Source organism: Tetrapisispora phaffii, chromosome 9, assembly GCF_000236905.1.
Source record: "Tetrapisispora phaffii CBS 4417 chromosome 9, complete genome".
NCBI lineage: Eukaryota > Fungi > Ascomycota > Saccharomycetes > Saccharomycetales > Saccharomycetaceae > Tetrapisispora > Tetrapisispora phaffii.
This window is the reverse complement of record NC_016528.1, coordinates 579,957-600,466: the sequence shown is the minus strand read 5'-3', so window position 1 is coordinate 600,466 and position 20,510 is coordinate 579,957. Positions and strand designations below refer to the sequence as shown.

The following is a 20,510-nucleotide window of genomic DNA, read 5'->3' as shown; positions in this document are numbered from 1 at the left end:
ACTGATAATGAGCCCTTGGTTGCCAAAGTTTTAGATGACTGCAACTATCCGAGTATTTTCGTTGACGAGGGAATGCCAGAGGAAATAAATAACATAAATAGTGACAACGATGTAACTATAGTTGGGGGCTCTGAATAATTAACTGTACCCATCTATAAATACATATTAAAGTGGAGGTGGTTGTTTAGTTGGGCACGTTGAGAGAGTAGAAAGTCATATTCCTACAGAAAAATATAATTAAAATTATGGAAATTATATTAATTCAAATATTTCTTGGTAGAATAATGTCGATCTCAGAGAGTGGTGAAGGTGAGTGAAGACGAAAAGAATCAATACTCGTCATTTTGTCACTATCTAAACCCTAACTGTCTCAACAACTTGAAATAGTTATATGTGACTCAGTACTTATACACGGAACTTGCGCAATACTCGAATAGCTATTTGCAACTTCAGAATCCAAGGTGCTGCTATTCTAATCAGTACTAACGTTATTCAAAGCGGACATATTTTAGTAACATTAATCGACCAATTCCCTATAGGTAATCTATATAGAAATATATAATATATGCAACCAATGATGTGAACAATTGCTTGTCTTCTATACCTGTAACTTTTGTATAAGTTCATTCATTTCACTGGAACATTCAATTTAGATCTCGTATGTATCTTGATTCTATAAAAATATTTGTTTACCAATAGTATTATACGCTTGGCTAATCTACAACTGGTTGCTTTCTGAATCAATAGCATTGTCCTTAACAGGTAGAAGTAAATTTATATCTGTTATGATTATTCATTTTTCCAGCACTTTTAAAAAAATATTTGTGATTAATTAATACAGAATACATCAAATTCTGTAAACGTTAAATAATAATAGCAAAACATTAATAATTAAATTTTCATTTTTGTTTAATAGATATGATATGTTCATCGTTTAATATATTAATGATGTTAAACTAGATTATATATTCAGATCAATATGTCTCGTTTCTTGGACCAAAAGATCAATGAATCCCTTATCTATTGGTTACCGGGGGTTATATCTGTATGTTATTTCAGTCTAACATTCTGCCCAACGAAATGATATCGACGAACTAGACAGGTATGGTAGATTGATGGTTCTACAATACTATTTATGTATCAGAACTTTTGTTCATTTTATGCTTGCAGGTATCAGCATCGCTGATTTCTAGTCATAAATTCCTAAAGAAGGAATATCTAGTGGCCTATATTCAGTTATATGCCCAGTGTCATTTTTTAACGCTGGTATCGTATAGGCAGTTGTACATCCAGTGCCATTTCCGAGTCTCTGACTTCTTAGAGACCTAAGATCACTTTTCTTAATATTGCAATATGGGCAGTATAATAAACAGATCTATGACAGGAATGTAATATAATACATGGACAGATATAAGACAGACTATTATATTGGAAAGGATGAGAAGCGCTGATTTGGTTATTTAATTATTCTTTTCATATTCAACAAAGCTTATTCTTTTTATTATACTGTGTAATACACAATAAAATTGTTACATCATTATTTCAAATACTATATGTATAAATAGGTCGCTTATTTATACTTTTGGTTCTGTCACTATTTATGTCAGAATTATTGTAGTGTATGTGACAGAACTAAGTGTTTATGACACTTGAGTTCAGAACCAATTGATCACTTACTAATGGCAAAGAAGGTTCTAGAACAATCTTTCAAATGATAGATGAAAACCTTTCAGTACAATGTAAATGGCTATGTGATAAACACAGATGTACAATACAACACCTAAGACCTTAGGAGAACGACTGAACACGTACTGTGTTCATTCAAGTATGAGATAACTTATATATTAAGAGGACATCTAACTCTATATAGAATTGTTTAAATATATTAATAAATTACCAATCGATTATTTAACTATTAAGAAGATGGACTGCTCGAAAGCAACTAAAGTGACTAACGGCACTAACATAGACGTTGATACTAACCAATATAAGCTTGTTTTTCCACAATTAGTAATCATAATTAGTAATTCGACTTCTTGGAGCTTTATATTACAATACTTGAGTATAATTTATTTTCCAATTCAGAATCTATGTGACCTGACAAAGGTATTTGTGGAGAAACAAGCTTATGTTGGGTAGTTCCAACATCTAAGTTAGTGTCATTAGCCACTTCAGTTGCTCTAGTATAGTCCATCTTCTTTATAGTTAAATAATCGATTGGTCCTTTATTAGTGTATTTAAACTATTCTATATAGAGTTAGAAGCCCTCCTTATATATGAGTTGAACTGACAGTTGAATGAACACGTACACATGTTCATTCATCCTCCTAAGATCTTTAGTGCTGTATTGTACATCTGTGTTTATCGCGTAGCCATTTACATTGTAGTGAGAAATTTTCACCTACCACTTGGAAGATTGTTCTAGACCTTCTTTCCATTAGTAAGTGATCTATTAGTTCTGGACTCAAAGTGTCATAAACTCTTAGTTCTGTCACATACACTACAATAATTCTGACAGTATTTAATTCTTATATGGGTTTTTCTCGATGAGATTATGTTCTTGTGTCAATTAGGGACGTAAGACGACCTGATATCACTAAATATTAGGTAATTAGTGAGCTCGTATGGCGCAGTGGTAGCGCAGCAGATTGCAAATCTGTTGGTCCTTAGTTCGATCCTGAGTGCGAGCTCTATTTTTCCTTTTTAATTTATCTTGTTACTAAGTAAGATACTCTCAGCTAAAACTGGAATATCTTGTTATTCTTTTACACATACTGGATTGCAGAAAGACTTGAAATGTATGCTATTATTATTATAGTCTTATACTAGGTATACAATTTCAGTATAAATTATATCGTTGTCTATAAATTAAGTCAATAATGGTTTAGTCTCCATAATCTCACTTTACCTTGTTCGTTACCAACTGCAAGCATCTCGCTACGTGAAGAAAATGCAACGCTAGTGACTCTGCCAAATGGAGTACCACTTGTTGGCCAATTGCTAAATACAGTACATGAAGGTAAATGAACCAATCTCAATGCATCTTTGACAGCTCTTGACGCCATGCACAATATTTGACCATCTGAAGAAAATACTAATGAAGAAATTGTGGTTGTTAATTGGTCCAGAGAAGCGACAGGTTGGATGTTTTCAAACTTATTTCTTCTGTCATAAATATTTACATAACCACTCTCACTTCCAATGGCTAACCATGTATTGGTCTTTATCTTCCCTGAAGATACAGGGAAAAAATTTGCAGTATTTGTACCGCCACCAACTTGGATTATAGTTATGCCCATGCCACCTGCATCTTTCCATCTTCTTTGTACTTCATTATTTTTACTTAGGTTGAATTCCCATATTTCACCAGAAGTGTTAGCTGCAATTAAAATGGTTTGGAATTTAGAGCCCGCTAACGGTTTATAATCAATACAGAAATCGGTCAAAACACCTTCAATCTTACAAGCAGTTAACCAGACACCAGTAGTTGCATGTATTATATTAATCCAACCATTATTACCTTGCAATAAAATAATACCATGGGTTTCATTACTCGTAAAATTATAAAAATGTCCTAACTTGAACTTTTCAAAAGATCTTTGAGTATCTTGATGACCATATAATCTAGAAATTTTTTCAATTCTAGAAGTTGAGGTATTTGCTGTTTGATTATGGACTAGTTGAGTGGATAAGTCCCACGAATGCATGTAGCGTCTTCTACCACCAGTGAAAATGTTTTGCTGCGTTACTTTCTTTGAATTCCCACTGTTTGGTGCAACATAAAATGTACAGGTTTGAACTGGAGTATCCTTCAAGTATAAACTGGATACTAAATGATTATTTTTACCATCTATGTGATATATCCTTAATGTTCTATCAAAACCACCAGTCAGCAGAAGCGGTTTGTTAGGGTGAAATGATAATGATTGAACTGCAGATTTGGAAGGATGTGCAGCATTTGCATCTTTTAGACGGATGATATCTAATTTTCCTTTAGGCAACAGTATAGAATTTGAAATATCTTTGTATTGATAACTGGACTCTAATATTTTAGATAAAGCGTTTATATCACCATTTATAACCTTTTCATATTCATCATCAGAATTCCCAGCGTCGCTGTTGTCACTGTTACTCTCTTCCGAAACGTCATCAACCCATTTTGGCTTTGGGTATATTCTTTCAAATTGAGCCCTTAAACGGTGAACATAATCGCTACCGTTAATTTGTGATTGCGCATATGAAGTTCTAAGCTTCTTAGACTTGTTAGATGCCGTAATGTCAATTCTAATTCTTTCATCATCAGAATCTTCCCATGCATCACTATTTCCATCTTCAGAAGATATATCTTCTAAAGAAGCATTCACATCTGAATCAACATCCATTTTATCTTCATCTCCATTATCAACACGATCATTACCATCATCGACAAAAAAAAGTTGATCATCATTCACATTATTGATCAACTCTGCTTCACTATCATCTTCACTGCCTGCATCTGACTGAACATCAACATCAACATGATCATTGGATAGGAAATCTAAATCAAAATTAGCCAAATTCGATTGAAAGTCAGTATTATCACCAAATACTAATTTAGACAATAGCTCTTCTTCTTTATCTGGAGGTGGAATAATATAATCCATATTTATTTGCACTTTGTCACCCTTTGTTGACATTGTTATATAATGTTAGCTTTGCTTGGTAAGGTAGAAGTATTGTAATACGCTTAATGCACTTTCTCAGAGGATGTTATTTATACGCAATAAGAGATTGATTGAAAACTCTATAATAATCTATCAATGCTAAAAACTTATATTGAGTACACTTAAACTATTCTATCTTACATGTCTCAATAAATATTGAGATGAACTTTGCGATGAGATGAGTTTGATATTTTTTCAATAAAAATTTTTCACAATATATATCACTTTTAAGTTAGCGCTCGATTATGCGCAATAGTAATGATTGAAAATATATAGATGACAGGAATAAGATAATGTCACTTTATCGAAATTAAATTGAATTTCAAATGATAAGAAATTGTGATTCATGTTAATAGACTTCACATGTGTACTTAAAAAACTATAGATATTTAAATAAGGCCTAAGGCTTTAGCATGAAATTCAGCATGCTCAGGAACAAAGGTGCTGATGAAATAGTAAGAATGATCGAAACCTACTGCCAGTTTCACATCTATCTTGTTTTCCCAAGAAGTGCCTTTAGAGGCTTCTAAAATGTTTTCTGGTTTCAATTGATTTTTTAGGAAAGGATCATTTGTACCAACATGTATTAATAAAATAGAATTTTTAATATTTTCTGTCTTTTTTATTAGTTCACAAGGATCATATTCCAGCCAAGTAGATTTATCAGAACCTAGATAACCAGAAAAAGCTTTTTCACCCCATAGAACAGCAGAAGGATTTACAATTGGGGCAAATGCAGAACATGATTTGTATTTATTGTCAGAAATATTCCTTAAGAAACCTGCTAACGCACCATAACCACCCATTGAGTGGCCTGTAATCGATATATTCTCAGTAAAATCAACTCTCTTGCTAGCTTTATTGAAATGATCATTTAAAACTACTGGTAGTTCCTTGTGGACGTAATCATACATGTGATAATGTTTAACGTAAGGCGATTCAGTGGCATTTACGTAAAATCCTGCACCAATTCCGAAATCCCAACTATTTTCTGGATCAGTAGCTACGCCCTCACCTCTTGGTGAAGTGTCTGGGAACACAACCGCGAACCCATATTTGTCTGCTTGAGGTTGCCAAAATGCCTTTTCTGAAGCATTCTCTGGAGAACAAGTTAGACCAGATAAGTAGTATAGAGTAGGGATTGGAGCTGAGTGAGTGTCATCATAAAATTGTTTTGGCAAATATATATTAACATCCATTTTTGTATGGGTGCTAATAGATTCGTGAGACAGTTTGATCAGTCTGCCACCACATGAGGCTAATTCCTTATTGATAGTGATGCTCATTTGTATTTCAATAAGTGAACTTTTTTATCGAAGCAGGTCAGAGTGTTGAATATAGTGTTATTTAGGATTATTGTAAACCGTAAGGATATATACATATGCATCTTTCAATGCTCGGAGTTAGTTATATACTGTTAATATTGTATGGATATCCTTTAAATGTTGTATATTTATGATATACATTTCGTACAACGTGATTTATATATATATATACGTGTGTGTATACACAATTTTGAACCCGGAGATGATGGTTTATGTTATTGTTTTATCAATGCAGTTGATCATAATATTTGGCTCCATAAGATGTCCTACCAATTTAATATATACAGCATGATATCTTATATTACAATGTGATGAGTCTCTGTTAAAAATACTACAATGCATCTTCTTTTTCCAATGCCGCTTCTTCACTTTTGTCTTTCGTATCTTCATTAAGACTTGTACTAGAATTTGATTCATTTATACTACTATCAGTAGTTTGCTCGACACTATTAGATGGTTGACTTTCAATTTGTGATACTTCAATTTCTTCTTCAACATATGGGAAATCAATTGGGTCGAACCTGGTTCTGATTTTATCCCTAAGACTTGATTCGTTTGTGGTCGGATTTCTTAATTTGACATTAATTTGATCTAATTTGTGTTCATTCACGAGTTGTTTAATCACATCATTAACACGTCTTCTTTTTAATTCAATTCTCGAACGAATTGGTTTATAGTATACTGTGTTCTTTTCATCGTTAAAAACTAAAGCTACATCTTTAATTTCATTTTTATTTGTAGCCGTAGCATCTTCCATGGATTGCATTTGTTGCATATCAAAATCTCTCAATCTCTTGAATGGATATGTTTTGTTGTCACTCGCCACAGTACCAGTATCCTCTAAAGTTCTTTCTAAGTCATTTGCCAATAATTTCGAATCCTTAGAATCGGTTGTATACATTGAAATCCAATCGTCTTCCTCTAATTCGACTGGTCTAAAGACAGCTGTGTCTAACGCAAGCTTACTTCTTTCTTGAGCATCTAACTTGGCACTACCTACCAATCTTAATATGAAATAGTTTTGATCCATAGACGCGGTATCTGGTAAAAAATTCCAAGACTTCACTGCTGTCAACTTCTTCTTTATAGGATGTCTCAATTTTTCCAAATCAGAATTGTTTTTATCAAAACTACTTTCTATTCTTTCCACGATCTCAGAAGTGTTAAGAACCTTATCAGCATCATCTATATTGTTATCCAAACGTCCTCTTTTTTTGTTTGCTAGCATGGAGGAATCATTATGAGAAACAATTGAAGTCGAAACATATTCAGTTCTTCTTAAAAATGAAACTTTTGATAAATCAGATTTTGCCAATCTATCAACTCCTGGGTCCCTTAATAAAATCTTATCCTTTTCATCCAACTTGATATTATCAAATCCATTTAAAAATGTTAAATCGGAATTATTCAAAACACCAGGAATTTTAAGCAAATCCAATTCCATACCTAAATCTTCATTAATTTTAATTAGATTATTGACGTTGACCTTCGAGTATAATGACGTAATTAAATGGGCAGAACCAACATCTTCATCATCATTGTTTTTATATTTAATTAAAGTAGGAGGTATAGTAGGTTCTGGTAAATTGTTTTGATAATTTATATTCGCAATGTATTCCTGTTTCTTTGACATCTTCTCTTATAGTATAGTTCCCTGTACAAAAGCAATTCACTGTCCCCTTTTTATTTTCAATTAATATGGAGAATGCTAGCTTCTAGAGTTGATATAGTTTATTTCTTTATAAAGCTTTGATGATGTTCAAATGACATTAAAGATAGCATACCGTTTAGGCAACGAAAATAATTCAATGTTTAAAGAATTTTTCAAATATATCTTTCGCTTAAAAATAACATTGTCAAACTTTTTTGGGCGGGGAGTAATAACTTAACTACTCGCTAAGATTGAACATAAATAAAATCCATGGCTGGGTAACGCGGATTGTTCTGCAATACAATTAATAGGAAGGACATCCCCATATTAGTCACTAAACTTTGTATGCAAGTGGTGGACACTAAATATATATATGCATCGTTGAAATAATACTCAATAGGCACCATAGTTTCAAAGTTTGGTTAAATGAGATAGATTTTGATATATCACACCTCAGCGGCTAAGTAGTTTTATGCTCTCTTGGGTAACACCGTCAACTTCGAACGATAGTTTTTGACTGTTACTTGAAGACATCTATATATCTATCTATATATATATATATCTGCAAACATCTTAAACCAATATTTTATAGTATACTCAAGTTATATGTATGAGCAGCGATGTAAAGTAGAGTAGTTATAACATATTTGTGCTTATAAAATCAATTATTAAAATAAAAAATGAGTCACGCTATGTATCTTAAAAATGAAATTAGGGGAGATACTTTATAAATTTAAGGTATTCCAATTGATTTACTGAAATGAAAGATCTTAAAAGAAAGAAAAACTATAAATAAAGGAGGTTTTCCCCATTTTTTAAAAAATATTTTGGTTCCTTTTGTGACACTTTTTTGGTTTTTATTATGTGAATCTTAATTTTTGATCTAATTTGTAATTTGTAATTTGTAATTTAAGTCACGTGATTTTTATATTTTATTATTATTGTCTAGTTTCTCTTTGAATTGAAATACATGTTAGTTTAGAGTAATGTTACAAAGCCGGTTAAAAGAAATTTGGCTAAATGGTAAGACCATACATATTTTAGTGTGTATTATTTATTTGGTTTTTTTTTTTTTGTAAGTTTTAGAAAAACAGTAACAATAATAATGGTTAATGTTGGTGAGAGTATGATAATAGTAAAATGTAATGCAATGAATATTATCCTTTATTTTTTATTACTGTCGTATTTTAAGTCTTATCAATTTATTTACTCAAAAACAACTTAGCAAATCATTGATTTAAAAGTCAGAGAAAGAATTACAATTACAAATATTTAAAGAGGTATTGGTGTTGTGTCAGTTACTTACTAGTCATTAAAAGTTACAGTCAAATATTTTGAGTTTTAAGGACCTCCCACCTTAACAACAACGTTTGAGAATAATTTGAATAATTTGAATAACATTTGAAATATTGTAACAGGGAATTTTCCAAATTTGAATTTCTTATTATCAACAATCTATTAATATTTTTTTTAAAGCTTACCTCTGTCATAATTCAATTTCTTTTTATTTATTTATCTTTTTCGAATCCACTACTTTAATGATTGATCTTGATATTGTATGATAAATTTGGTAACTCTACATTAATATAGCTCACTATTTGAATTGTTAACTAAAGCTGAAACATTTTATATCAATTTATAAGGCTACGAATATGAAGCATCATCATAATTCAGTAGAGGCATCTAATAATCTTCGATTATCCAAAAATTACGATAATAATGGTTCAATTGGGATGAAAAGAAGGAAATCAACCGATTATTTAACTTTCAATGGTAGTAATGTTGAGTATATCGATCCTTTAGATGCTTTAAAATTATTCAAAGAAGAAAATAATTCTAGTGAATTACCTTCACATAATGTAATGTTTCCTTGGTTATATTCAATAGCAAATAATAGTGTCCAAAAACCAGATGGTACTTTAGATTCATTATTATTCATGAGATCAAAAAACTCTTGTTGCCCAAAGAATGAAACAATCGGAAATTCAGGGATTTTAAAATCTTCCATAGATCCAAAAGACATCTTCATATCGATTGATGACAACGATTTTGTAAATGATTGCAAGAACAACATTCATTTGATTAATTTAGAAAGCAAGTATAAATTTGTTAGAGAAGTCTTATTTAAAACTTTGGATGTAAATGAAAGTGGGTTTCTGAAAAATGATTCTTTAACAAATATCGACAACCTCATAGCTACATGCATAAAATTTAATATCTTTCCATTTTTAAAAACGGATTGTAATATATTAGAAAAGCTAAAAACTAAAGAAACATATGTCGCTAATTCGGTTTCGAATAATATCCAAAGAGATACTGTGAGGTCGTCAACGAAATGGAAGCAATCCAATATCTTTAGGAGATTCGATTTACAATGCTCAAAATCTTTTGAATTATCAAAAACTGTAATACTATACTGTTTTCACAATGACCATTCGGATACTAATATTATTACTCCACATTCTTACTGTGACAATTGTTATGGTCTTTTGATATTGCTTAAGATTGCGATAAATTTTATAAACATATCATATCAGAAGGGAAGTAACAATAAAATGAATAATAATAATCTTGTAGATATAAACATAATGGTCATGAAATATAATACGTTGAGTGATATCCCGAAGGAATTAATAGCGATTGAACCAATGAATATAAAGACATTAAAGAAAAAACCGAATCAATTATTATCTGAATTTGATATAGCAACTTTTAATTGTTGGGAAACAAATATTAGTTATCATGAAAAACTAGAAATAACGAAGTTAACTTCAATAAGTAAAATTGATGAAAGTTCCAAAATATGGGCTGGGAATTTAACTGATTTTCATATATATCAATTACTTTCAAAGTTAAAAGTTAACAACGACGAGTCAGAACCCGATGTTAATAAAATTATACGTAAACGTACTGATTTCAATTGTATTGACTTGAAAACTATTTGTACGATTCGTGATGTTGTATACAACCATCAGCATATTCATTTAAATGATTCCGGTATATTTAATATTCCTAAATTAACGAAACCAATTTGTCTTTTTATTAATTGCTTTGAACATGCTCCATTACCGACGATGAAAGATGTCTGTTCCGCTTTTGATAAATTGAATAATGCACATGATAAGCAAGTGCATTATATGTTCCCTAGTTCTGGTTCGATTGGTTTAGGAAATTTGAACATTTCTTCTATCAATATTATATTGAATACGTGCTATATGATTTATTATTTATCTGAATTTCATGATGTTCAAACATTATTTTATTGTGCAAATGGTTATACAGAGACATCATTTTTGCTAGTAGCTTACTTGATATTTTACTGGAATCTCCCTCTGGAAAAAACTATGTTAAAGTTACATTTAAAATACGATAGGAGTTTTTTTCTTTTCCACAGTGACCTACAAGTTCTAGGGCATCTCCAGTTACTATTACAAGAATTTAGCCCAAACAAAGAGGTTAATTTTATGAAATACAAACAAAGTTTTAATGCAAATAAGTCAATGGAGCCACTGGAAATTACGCCAGAAATGTTTAGCAAAATATTCTTTATTCAAGTTCCTCCTGAATCAGACTTTTCAAAAATTAAAGGACCATTCCCTTCTAAAATTTTACCTCATCTATATCTGGGGTCATTGGAACATACCCAGTCCAATTATCTATTGAAACAGCTTGGTATAAACTATATCATTTCTGTTGGAGAAACTATTACATGGTTAGAAGATGATAGCACCGACATTTACTCTAGAAAGAGGGGTATCTCAAACCCCATTCCTAATCCTATATTACAAGCAACCAATGTTCGAGCTAATGGATTACGAAGAGCTACAATCAGTAAACAGATTAATTCTTATAATAAATCCGATAATTCTAGCTGGTCTGAAATTATTGAAAAAGATGGTTTTAAAATACTAAAAATTAATAACTTACTTGATAATGGTCAAGATACAATATCTGATCAGCTTGATGAAGCGTTGGAATTCATAGATGAGTGTTATCAAAAAAAAGGGAAAGTATTAGTGCATTGTATGGTTGGTGTATCACGTTCGGCTTCTGTATGCATAGCTGAATGCATTAAAAGATTGAATTGTAATTTATTACAAGCCTATTTATATGTACGAGCAAGAAGACTTAACATCATTATACAACCAACTCTAATGTTTATGTATGATTTGTTGAAATGGCGGCAAGCAAAACATCATGAAGATAAAGACGATTGGCATATATTGTGTCGTTCTATTCACGAATTGAATAGTAAATATATATAAAAAAGAACATGCATTTATTAAAAAGTCCTTACAATTTTAACATTTTTTGTAAAAGGAATAAGATATATATACAAATATGTATATTTTAACAGAGAAGAATATATTTAAAAATCGGTAACTCTACCATTGAATGAATAGTCACCGTGTCTTAATGGATCCTGTTTAGGGCCACCGACTTCACCTGTCTTAGGATTAACATCACCTTCAAACTCGGGGATGGTCTTTCTAAACTCTGGTGAAAAGCCACCAATGTCATTTTTGGTTAAGATAGCATTCTGCAAACTCTCTTTTGTAGGGTTGTTCTTGATTTCTTCATTGTAGCCATCAATAATTACTTGAGTTTGAGCTATCTTTTGTAATTTTTCGAATTCATCTTGTTCTGTTTTTGGAAGTTTGGGTGGACTAGGTACTTGTTTTGTATTAAATTTACGCTGATTTATTAACGTTCTGAAGTATTGGATACCTCTCCTTGAATAAATATCATTTTTTGCAGAGAGCTGCAGGGCACATCTTATTGAGCTTGATAACGTCGAGTATCTCATAGGAAATTCAGTCTATATTATTATTATATTGTCGTATGTTTATTTTTTATTTTACTGTTACTTAAAAAGGACTTTAAACCAGTATCTTGATGTAATGATAAAGTCCATTTACTAAACATTGATTACTTCTTATATTGTATAATGATTAATTTTGATTATTTTAATAGTCGTCTAATTAAAAGCGACCTCCGAGAACAATATGTGCTATATATAATTATCTAATGCATAGTTTAAGGGAATAGTTTAAACTAACTATATAATTGGTATAGTTTACCGATTTTACAACGGTATGAAATATTGTTATATAAAGAGAGCATACAGCTGTACAGTTTACTTACAAGACAGATCATTCGGTTTCTATTAATTTAGTTTGGTTTGTTATTAATTAAGTATAATTGCATGTAAATGAACATAGATCACAATTACAAAAAAATATACATTTATTTCTGGAGCTTTGGTCTAATTAACAATGTTTTGTATGTGGTAATTTTAGTTGCTGCTATTGATATTGTTAAGATAAGATTACCCAAGTCGATAGTCCTCTTAGCCGACATTTTACCATCATTTATAATCAAAATTGCTTCTCCCTTTTTTATAGACAGAATTAAATACTCAAATAGGATATGGTGTTTGATTCTATTAAGTTGTATTGGAATGTATTTGGTGTCCCAGAAATCTGTTCTAGTATCTCTTTTAGGAATCTGCTTGACTTCTCTTTCGTCAGGTTTTGGAGAGACTACATTTCTACAATTAACGCATTACTATAGGCACACCAGTCTGAATGGATGGTCATCTGGAACAGGTGCAGCAGGACTGGTGGGCAGTAGTGTATATATGCTGTTAACTTCAATATTAAAGTTTTCACCCAGGCAAACACTGTTGCTGTTTAGCATAATGCCATTCGCATTCCTACTGTATTTTAAACTAGATGATAGAAACTATACATTGGCAGATAGTACTAATGATAATATAAATATAGAAAGTACAAATGAAATTCTTTTATTAGATGAAGAAGAAAATGAACGCTGTGATACTGGGCATCCTTCGCTTTTACTAGATCCACCTGATTTGCAATTTAGGTTAGATTGTCTTAAATTGGAGTTTTTAAGAACAGTTGAGAAACTGAAACCATTATTTGTGCCATATATGTTACCATTATCCATAGTCTATCTATTTGAATATTTGATAAATCAAGCTGTGTCACCGACGTTACTTTTTCCAATCAATGAAACAGAGAACTTACATTTCTATCATTCTTATAGAGACCTATATGTATTGTATGGAACGTTGTATCAATGTGGTGTATTTATTTCTAGATCGACAGCTAGTTACTTTAGATTTAAAAAGTTATTTTTGTTATCATACTTACAAGGATTCAACTTCCTTTTAGCTATAATACAATCATGGTACTTTATAATTAAAACCCCATGGATATTGATGATTTTGATTTTATATGAAGGTTTAATAGGAGGCTCATCCTATGTTAATACGTTTATGAATATTTTGGAAGATGTTGAACCTCAGAAAATTGAATTTAGTTTAGGTGCTACTTCCATAGCTGATTCATCCGGTATATTTTTTGCAGCATTGATTGGATTAATGTTGGAACCTGAACTTTGCAGGCATCAAGTTAATGATGGAAGGCCCTGGTGTCAATTGGAGTAAATATTTCACTTAAACTGGAATCTACATAGATGTTCCTTTTAAAAAAAGTTAAATTTATCTGCAGACTTTTATATATTATTTTATAGTATATCTATAGATAGAAATGCAAAAGTTATTATTTTCATTATAAAGTTCCTAAATACTCATTCTAATACCCTCCAAAAGTTCTTCTAGAATCTTTTGGCTCTCATCATTACCTTGTATAGTGCTTAAAATCCCAAAGCACTGTAGTAATATCAATTTGTCCTGGTCAGTGACACCATTCTCTTCTTCTTCACTGTAAATATATATTTGGAAGCTTTTACTCACTCCATTATCTCTGTTGCCAAAATTTTGATAGTATGGTAAGACAATACAGTCTCTAAAACATTTCAATAGAATATGGTCAACAGATATCATTTCATAAGAATCAGAGTATGTGCTATATCCCCAATAGTCTGGATGTGTCCTAAAACTCTCCTCTAACGGCAGAAGAACTGACATTACATCATAGTAGACTTGTTGATAAAATACTTGCCAAATAACGCCTAATCTTTTTAACAAGGTATTCATAGTGTTCTCGTTTGTGTAGTTAAAAATAATCTGATTTTCAAGGACATACAATGAAGATGATATAAATTCTTCTAATTCATTGAGAAAAGTTACCTGGGGGGATGCAACTTTAGAATCAGTTTTCAAAAATGCGTAAAAACTTAATACCTTGTTAAAATCCTCAATTTTAGCAGGTAATTGCCATAGTCTTTTTCTCTTAAACAGTTCTATAATAACATTACAGAATACACCCCATACATTGCCCGTTAGAATTGTTAATTCCTGGATATTAAAATTCTTATAATTTGCTTCTAATGATGGTAAATTTTTTAATAAATCATGCAACATCATCGTAGAGTTAGTGGAACTGTTGTTAACCTCATTATTCATTAAGGCCATATTTTCTAAATGGTTAGTAGTTAAAGTCGGGTTGAAAGAATATACTGATCTTCCAGAGTCTGCCAAAGTATTTGAATTATGAATAAATTGTGATTGATTTCTATGAATTAAGTAAGATGGATGTAAAAACTTACTTAACGAACTTGGAACAACTTGTTCTACTGCTACCTCGCCATCATGCCTATTTTGTTTACGATGGAATATTTTTCTTGCCACCTTCGATAACGTCCCTGATTTAGTTGACTTGTATGATTGAGCTACACTTGCATCACTCTGTTTCCTTGAAATGTTGTTTAATTTCTTTGTGGCATCATTGGAAGTAGACATATCCTTGGATCTACTGAATATATTTGATGCTCTCCTATTTTTCAAACTAGAGGATGATGTAAAGACACTTTTCATAGAAGTTGCATCTCCAAACTTCATGATATCGTCATTGTCAAAAGATAAACTAGACGGATTGCTCCTTAGTGATGCAGTATGTTTCAAATGATTGTCATTTTCATCAAAAGAGAGTAAGCTTTGTTTTGATCTCCTTTGCCCACCACCTTCAAAAATTGATTGAAAACCTACATTTGAAATATTAGGAACATTGTTGGTCGGTGACCTTACAGACTTCAGCATTGGTGAATCATCTTCGGGAATATATAGCTTCTGGGGAACGATATCAGAAGAAACACTGTGGAATCTTGCTCTATTAGTATTTGCATTTAATTCGTTAGAATTTGTATTTGGGAGGAGGGTTGTCGCACTTCTTTGTCTATTTAAATGATGGCTCATGATGATACCGTTTACTGGATCAGCCCTGGTAAAAAGATCCTGAAACTTCGAATCAAATAGAATATATCCAACCGTTACTCTATTACAGGTCACTATAAAACTATAGTTTAACAAACTATATACTTATAAATATTAACTTTTATAGATCTTATTAAAAGTGGTCTTTTTAAAGGTTATCTATTTTTATAGTAGTGACTTTTTCGAACTTTAGTGAAAGGCAATGAATTCCAATTTAGGGTCAAGAGGTGAGAACAATAATTGTGAGACAGATTGAATAGATTAGATATAACAGATTGAAATCGTTATTTGCATTTGTGCTAGGGACGCAGATATGGTTGTTTAGTTTTTGATATATTTTTATATAAAATCATATCGAGAAGAATATTTTACTTATGTAATATAGTTAATAGGAATTGAGTGTAGTCAGAATAGAACACATTAAGTAGCATTGCTAATTGTAATAACAGTATTAATGATTGAATTTTAAGTGATCTTTTTATAGATAACCCCCACAGTATACAAGATATAAGTTGTGAGATACTATTTGGTGAGGAGTAGGAAGTGACGAAATAAACTATGGATGACTCTATTAGAATGATTGAACTTGTTAGCGATACATCCTTAAACATCTTGAATAATGATTTAGAAGTGGAATATGATATGTTATTAGCTGCTGGTTTGATTCTATAATTTACAGTAATCATTTGTCTTTCATTGTTAACAGGCATTGCTTGAATTGTTGATGTGGCACTTCTTTGTTGTTTACTTCTTGATTCTGTTGTGATGGAAACATCGCCTTCTTCATCCTTTAAGTCTCCATTGTGACTGACACTGACATGGTGATTTCCTTTGTTTCCCTGTAAAATTATATCAAGTAATTCGTCAATTTCAGAAGCTTTTGGTCTGTTGTTTGGATCTTTGGAAATCAATAGAAGCATGAGATTAAATATGTTGTAGTTAATTGGCTTTAAATTCATTTCAACATGTTTCTTAATCAGGCTATCTTTATCAAATGTTTTTAGGTTTATAATGCTAGATTTCAACTGAGGTAGTTCCAAATCTATGCCAAATGGAAGTTCTCCAAATATTATGAAATATAGAATCATACCCAATGAGTATATATCTGAAGAGTAAGAATATTCATTGTACGAATCAATAGAACCAAAGTTAGGATTGGTATTGACTTCACCAGGTATGATTACTTCAGGTGCGGTAAATTCAAGGGTTCCTGTAGCACCAGTTGCGGATCTGGATTCACCAAACACTTGACTCTCACCCAAATCACCAATGACAATTGGTGGAAAATGCCATTCATTATTCGAATCCTTTGGATCGATATCAGGCAAGTTTTGTTCATACTCATGGACCAGTAGACAATTGGATGGTTTAAGATCTCGATGAATTAATCCTAAATCATGCAACTCTTTCAAACCATTGGCTATATTTCTAATTATATCAGTAATTTGAATTGTGGATAATCCAAGTTGCCTTGTAACATTTGAATTTTTCCTTGCTCTTTCAAGTTTGAATATTTTCTTCCTTTCTGCATTTGTGGTAAATTCGTTAGACTTTTGAAATACCTTATTTTGAATTACCTCTTCTAAGTTACCACCAGGGCAGTACTGTTGTAAAATAAACAGACATGGTATCATCTCTTCTCCTTGACTAATGCTGTCACCTGCCACAGTTCGGACGAGTCCATTAGAGCGTTCCATCTCTAGCCAGACATGGTTATATGTTATTAAATTAACAGTCTCATGCGTGATGGAGTTCAATGCTTTCACTTCCCTTATACATTTTTCAAACCATAGACTATCATTACCAATTGGAATCTTTTTTAAAGCAAATAACCCTAATTCGATGGATCCAATTTTATGCACAACTTTAAACACAGAACCTCTTGCACCTCTGCCTAATAGATCGATGGTGTTAAAGAATTTTCTGAAATACCCAGGAATAAATAAATCGTCAGGGATAAAAAATGGTGACTTACTACTAATTTCAGAGATGTCACTAATTAATTCATCATCTTTATACGAGATCTCTTGCAATCTTAGTCTCTTGTGACTACTTTCGAGTAAATTAAAATATTGTTTCGATAAATTAAAATATGCAGAATGAGAAGATGTCGCTTTGGATTTGGAGTGTGTGTTTGAATCTACATGAAAGTCATCGTTGCTAGATTTCTGGTTAGGTTTGTTATTATTTCCTACATTCTCAAAACGAACTATAGGATCAATCTCCGTTCCACACTGTGGGCATCTGAAGGTAGAAATTGGATTAAACTGGAATGTATCTCTTGATGCCTTTTGCCTTGGGAAATAATTTACTTTCTCAATATCGAAATTATCTTCACTTGTGTTATTTGTATGTAAATGAGAACTGTATAATTGTTGATAGAACCTCACTGACCCAACTGATGGGTTAAGAATCATAATAGAATTAGAGTGAGGATCATCTAAAATTAGGGAGTCTTCCCTGTATGGTACTAAACTCATTTTCTATTCACTTTAAAATGAGCTGGTATTAACATGTATATTAATACTCTTACAATTCAATTTAGTAATTTCAGTTTACTGTTACTTATGCTTTTCACTATTTTAATTCAATTGTTTAGCTCTTAAATAGTAGTATCCTTAAGTTGTCGACCCCTTAAGAGGAACTATAATCGTTCAAAAATTGTTGTAAGAAATTATTTGATTAATACTTCAAAAGATTCAGTTTTATATAATCAAATATACTTTTCAGATTCTATCAAATACACCATCCATTAAACTTTTATTTGTTTAAGTTTATTAAGTTACTATTGTATCTAAGTCATCGAATTAGTGGGCGACAGACAGACTAGCTTTTCACTCCAGAATCTGGTACTGCAAGAATCACAAGGAAGAGAGAACAACAAGTACAGCCTAACTCTAATTATAATACATAAGAGCTTGGACAATAGATATAGTTCTATATGTTTTAAACAATGCTAACTAATCGTATCTATTACTGAGTGTAATTTAACATTCAACTCATTTATAGCAGCATAAGGGTTGATTTACGAAACTGAAAATTTTGTTGAGCAAATGGATCATCGAACTATAACTAAAAGAGTCGTAAAATACATATAAGAAGATGAATATAATAAGGAGATACTATATTATATTATTTGACGATTTCCAAAGAACGTCAGAATTTCTTAAGTGGCAATCGACGCTGACCTAGTAGAAATGTTTGATCCGTTAGATCTGTTCACTCCAGAAGAAGAACGAGTCAATGAGGTGATTGTACAGTCACGTTATTCATCAAAAGAGAGCCAAGTTGAGATTGAAAATGATGGGGATGGTCTAGGTGATAGTATTGATGATAGTGATGCTAAAATAGTGAGCATTCTTGACTTGCCATTGATTCCATATGCAAATACAAAAGTTCTTCTATGTACCTTAATATTGCTAAGACCAAATGCTCAAATAAACTTCAATAGTGACGAAAGTGTTGACTCTGATATTGCAAAAGATGTGCCAACCGATCTTTTAGATGAGCTATTGAAATGGTATACAGAAACCTTTCCAAACTCCAACTTAAATACTTTAAGCAAAATTATTGAAAAAATACCTGTCATTAAATCAACTTCTGATAAGGAGAGTCTATTAAACTATTATACCTCAGCATTAAAGAACCTAGAGAAAAGATTGGCAATTGGAGCAGAGAATGATATAGAACATATTGATCTGGCAATGAAAGAAGTTGTCCAAAGAATCAGTGAGAATTGTGGAAGAACCGCTCAACCATCGATGACTAGAGAATTCAAATTGGAAAATCTGCATCACATCGTAAAATTATATGAGCCTTCATTAACTGCGGATAACTTGGGATGGAAGACCTGGGGATCATCATTGGTACTATCACAATACTTAATAAACAACTTCAATAAGTATATAAACGTTAATAATTGCCATGTTAGAAAAGTGAGAGTGTTAGAGTTAGGAGCAGGAACAGGTCTCGTGGGTATATCGTGGGGTTGTAAATGGAAAGAGGAAGTAACAAGTGCAGGAAATGAAAATCTGCAGAATATGGAATTATTCTTAACGGATCTACCAGAGATTACCAATAACTTGGCCAAAAATGTTAGTACGAATGAGTTATCAGATTTTTGTAAAGTTGATGTATTAAACTGGACAGATCCAACAAGTTTTACAAATACTCATACAGAGGAACCATTTCAATATATTCTGATTGCCGATCCTATTTATTCTCCAGAGCATCCCAAGTGGGTTGTTGATATGATCGTTAAATTCTTAAAGAAACCAAAGGATGGTAATGTTTCAAGATGTTTTATGCAAATTCCTATTAGAGAGAAATATCAGGTTGAAAGGGAAACCCTATGGAGACTGATAGAGGAAAACAATTTGAAATTTACAGATGAACAAGTAGATTACGGACAAGATGATTGGGGTCAAGTGCAGTATCTTTACAAAGAAATACAATGGAAATAACCAATCAAATTAATTCACACCGTTCAGAGAACTTCAATTGAAGATTTATAGAATTTATGCATATATAAACTAACTTTCCTAGAGTAGATGCCATAGGCAAAAGAAATTGTAACACTTAACCATATGAAATCTGTTAAATAATCTCTTTATACTATACTTCTTGGAACG

The 20,510-nt window shown here is 31.6% G+C and overlaps 9 protein-coding genes and 1 non-coding gene across 10 annotated transcripts; 4 read left to right on the top strand and 6 right to left on the bottom strand.

Moving 5' to 3' along the window:
• Window positions 1-2,618: 2,618 nt before the first annotated feature.
• On the top strand, window positions 2,619-2,690 carry TPHA0Itrna1C. The gene has a single exon. It is a non-coding gene; the product is annotated as a tRNA-Cys (tRNA).
• Window positions 2,691-2,873: 183 nt separating this feature from the next.
• UTP18 (Utp18p) lies at window positions 2,874-4,676 on the bottom strand (the record flags this gene model as incomplete). Its single annotated transcript, XM_003687160.1, has 1 exon — window positions 2,874-4,676. The coding sequence occupies one exon, from the start codon at window positions 4,674-4,676 to the stop codon at window positions 2,874-2,876; it is 1,803 nt and encodes a 600-aa protein (XP_003687208.1).
• A 416-nt stretch (window positions 4,677-5,092) lies between these two features.
• On the bottom strand, window positions 5,093-5,989 carry TPHA0I02720 (S-formylglutathione hydrolase; the record flags this gene model as incomplete). Its single annotated transcript, XM_003687159.1, has 1 exon — window positions 5,093-5,989. The coding sequence occupies one exon, from the start codon at window positions 5,987-5,989 to the stop codon at window positions 5,093-5,095; it is 897 nt and encodes a 298-aa protein (XP_003687207.1).
• A 370-nt stretch (window positions 5,990-6,359) lies between these two features.
• On the bottom strand, window positions 6,360-7,661 carry PAF1 (Paf1p; the record flags this gene model as incomplete). Its single annotated transcript, XM_003687158.1, has 1 exon — window positions 6,360-7,661. The coding sequence occupies one exon, from the start codon at window positions 7,659-7,661 to the stop codon at window positions 6,360-6,362; it is 1,302 nt and encodes a 433-aa protein (XP_003687206.1).
• Window positions 7,662-9,331: 1,670 nt separating this feature from the next.
• PPS1 (tyrosine/serine/threonine protein phosphatase PPS1) lies at window positions 9,332-11,944 on the top strand (the record flags this gene model as incomplete). Its single annotated transcript, XM_003687157.1, has 1 exon — window positions 9,332-11,944. The coding sequence occupies one exon, from the start codon at window positions 9,332-9,334 to the stop codon at window positions 11,942-11,944; it is 2,613 nt and encodes an 870-aa protein (XP_003687205.1).
• Window positions 11,945-12,048: 104 nt separating this feature from the next.
• Window positions 12,049-12,486, bottom strand: SDH8 (Sdh8p; the record flags this gene model as incomplete). The annotated part of the gene is made up of 1 exon (XM_003687156.1): window positions 12,049-12,486. The coding sequence occupies one exon, from the start codon at window positions 12,484-12,486 to the stop codon at window positions 12,049-12,051; it is 438 nt and encodes a 145-aa protein (XP_003687204.1).
• Window positions 12,487-12,891: 405 nt separating this feature from the next.
• Window positions 12,892-14,151, top strand: YHC3 (amino acid transporter YHC3; the record flags this gene model as incomplete). The annotated part of the gene is made up of 1 exon (XM_003687155.1): window positions 12,892-14,151. One exon carries the CDS (start codon window positions 12,892-12,894, stop codon window positions 14,149-14,151), a length of 1,260 nt encoding a protein of 419 aa, XP_003687203.1.
• Window positions 14,152-14,286: 135 nt separating this feature from the next.
• On the bottom strand, window positions 14,287-15,861 carry BIT61 (Bit61p; the record flags this gene model as incomplete). The annotated part of the gene is made up of 1 exon (XM_003687154.1): window positions 14,287-15,861. One exon carries the CDS (start codon window positions 15,859-15,861, stop codon window positions 14,287-14,289), a length of 1,575 nt encoding a protein of 524 aa, XP_003687202.1.
• Window positions 15,862-16,247: 386 nt separating this feature from the next.
• IKS1 (protein kinase IKS1) lies at window positions 16,248-18,359 on the bottom strand (the record flags this gene model as incomplete). Its single annotated transcript, XM_003687153.1, has 1 exon — window positions 16,248-18,359. The coding sequence occupies one exon, from the start codon at window positions 18,357-18,359 to the stop codon at window positions 16,248-16,250; it is 2,112 nt and encodes a 703-aa protein (XP_003687201.1).
• A 717-nt stretch (window positions 18,360-19,076) lies between these two features.
• On the top strand, window positions 19,077-20,342 carry EFM2 (S-adenosylmethionine-dependent methyltransferase; the record flags this gene model as incomplete). Its single annotated transcript, XM_003687152.1, has 1 exon — window positions 19,077-20,342. One exon carries the CDS (start codon window positions 19,077-19,079, stop codon window positions 20,340-20,342), a length of 1,266 nt encoding a protein of 421 aa, XP_003687200.1.
• Between the last annotated feature and the right edge of the window lie 168 nt (window positions 20,343-20,510).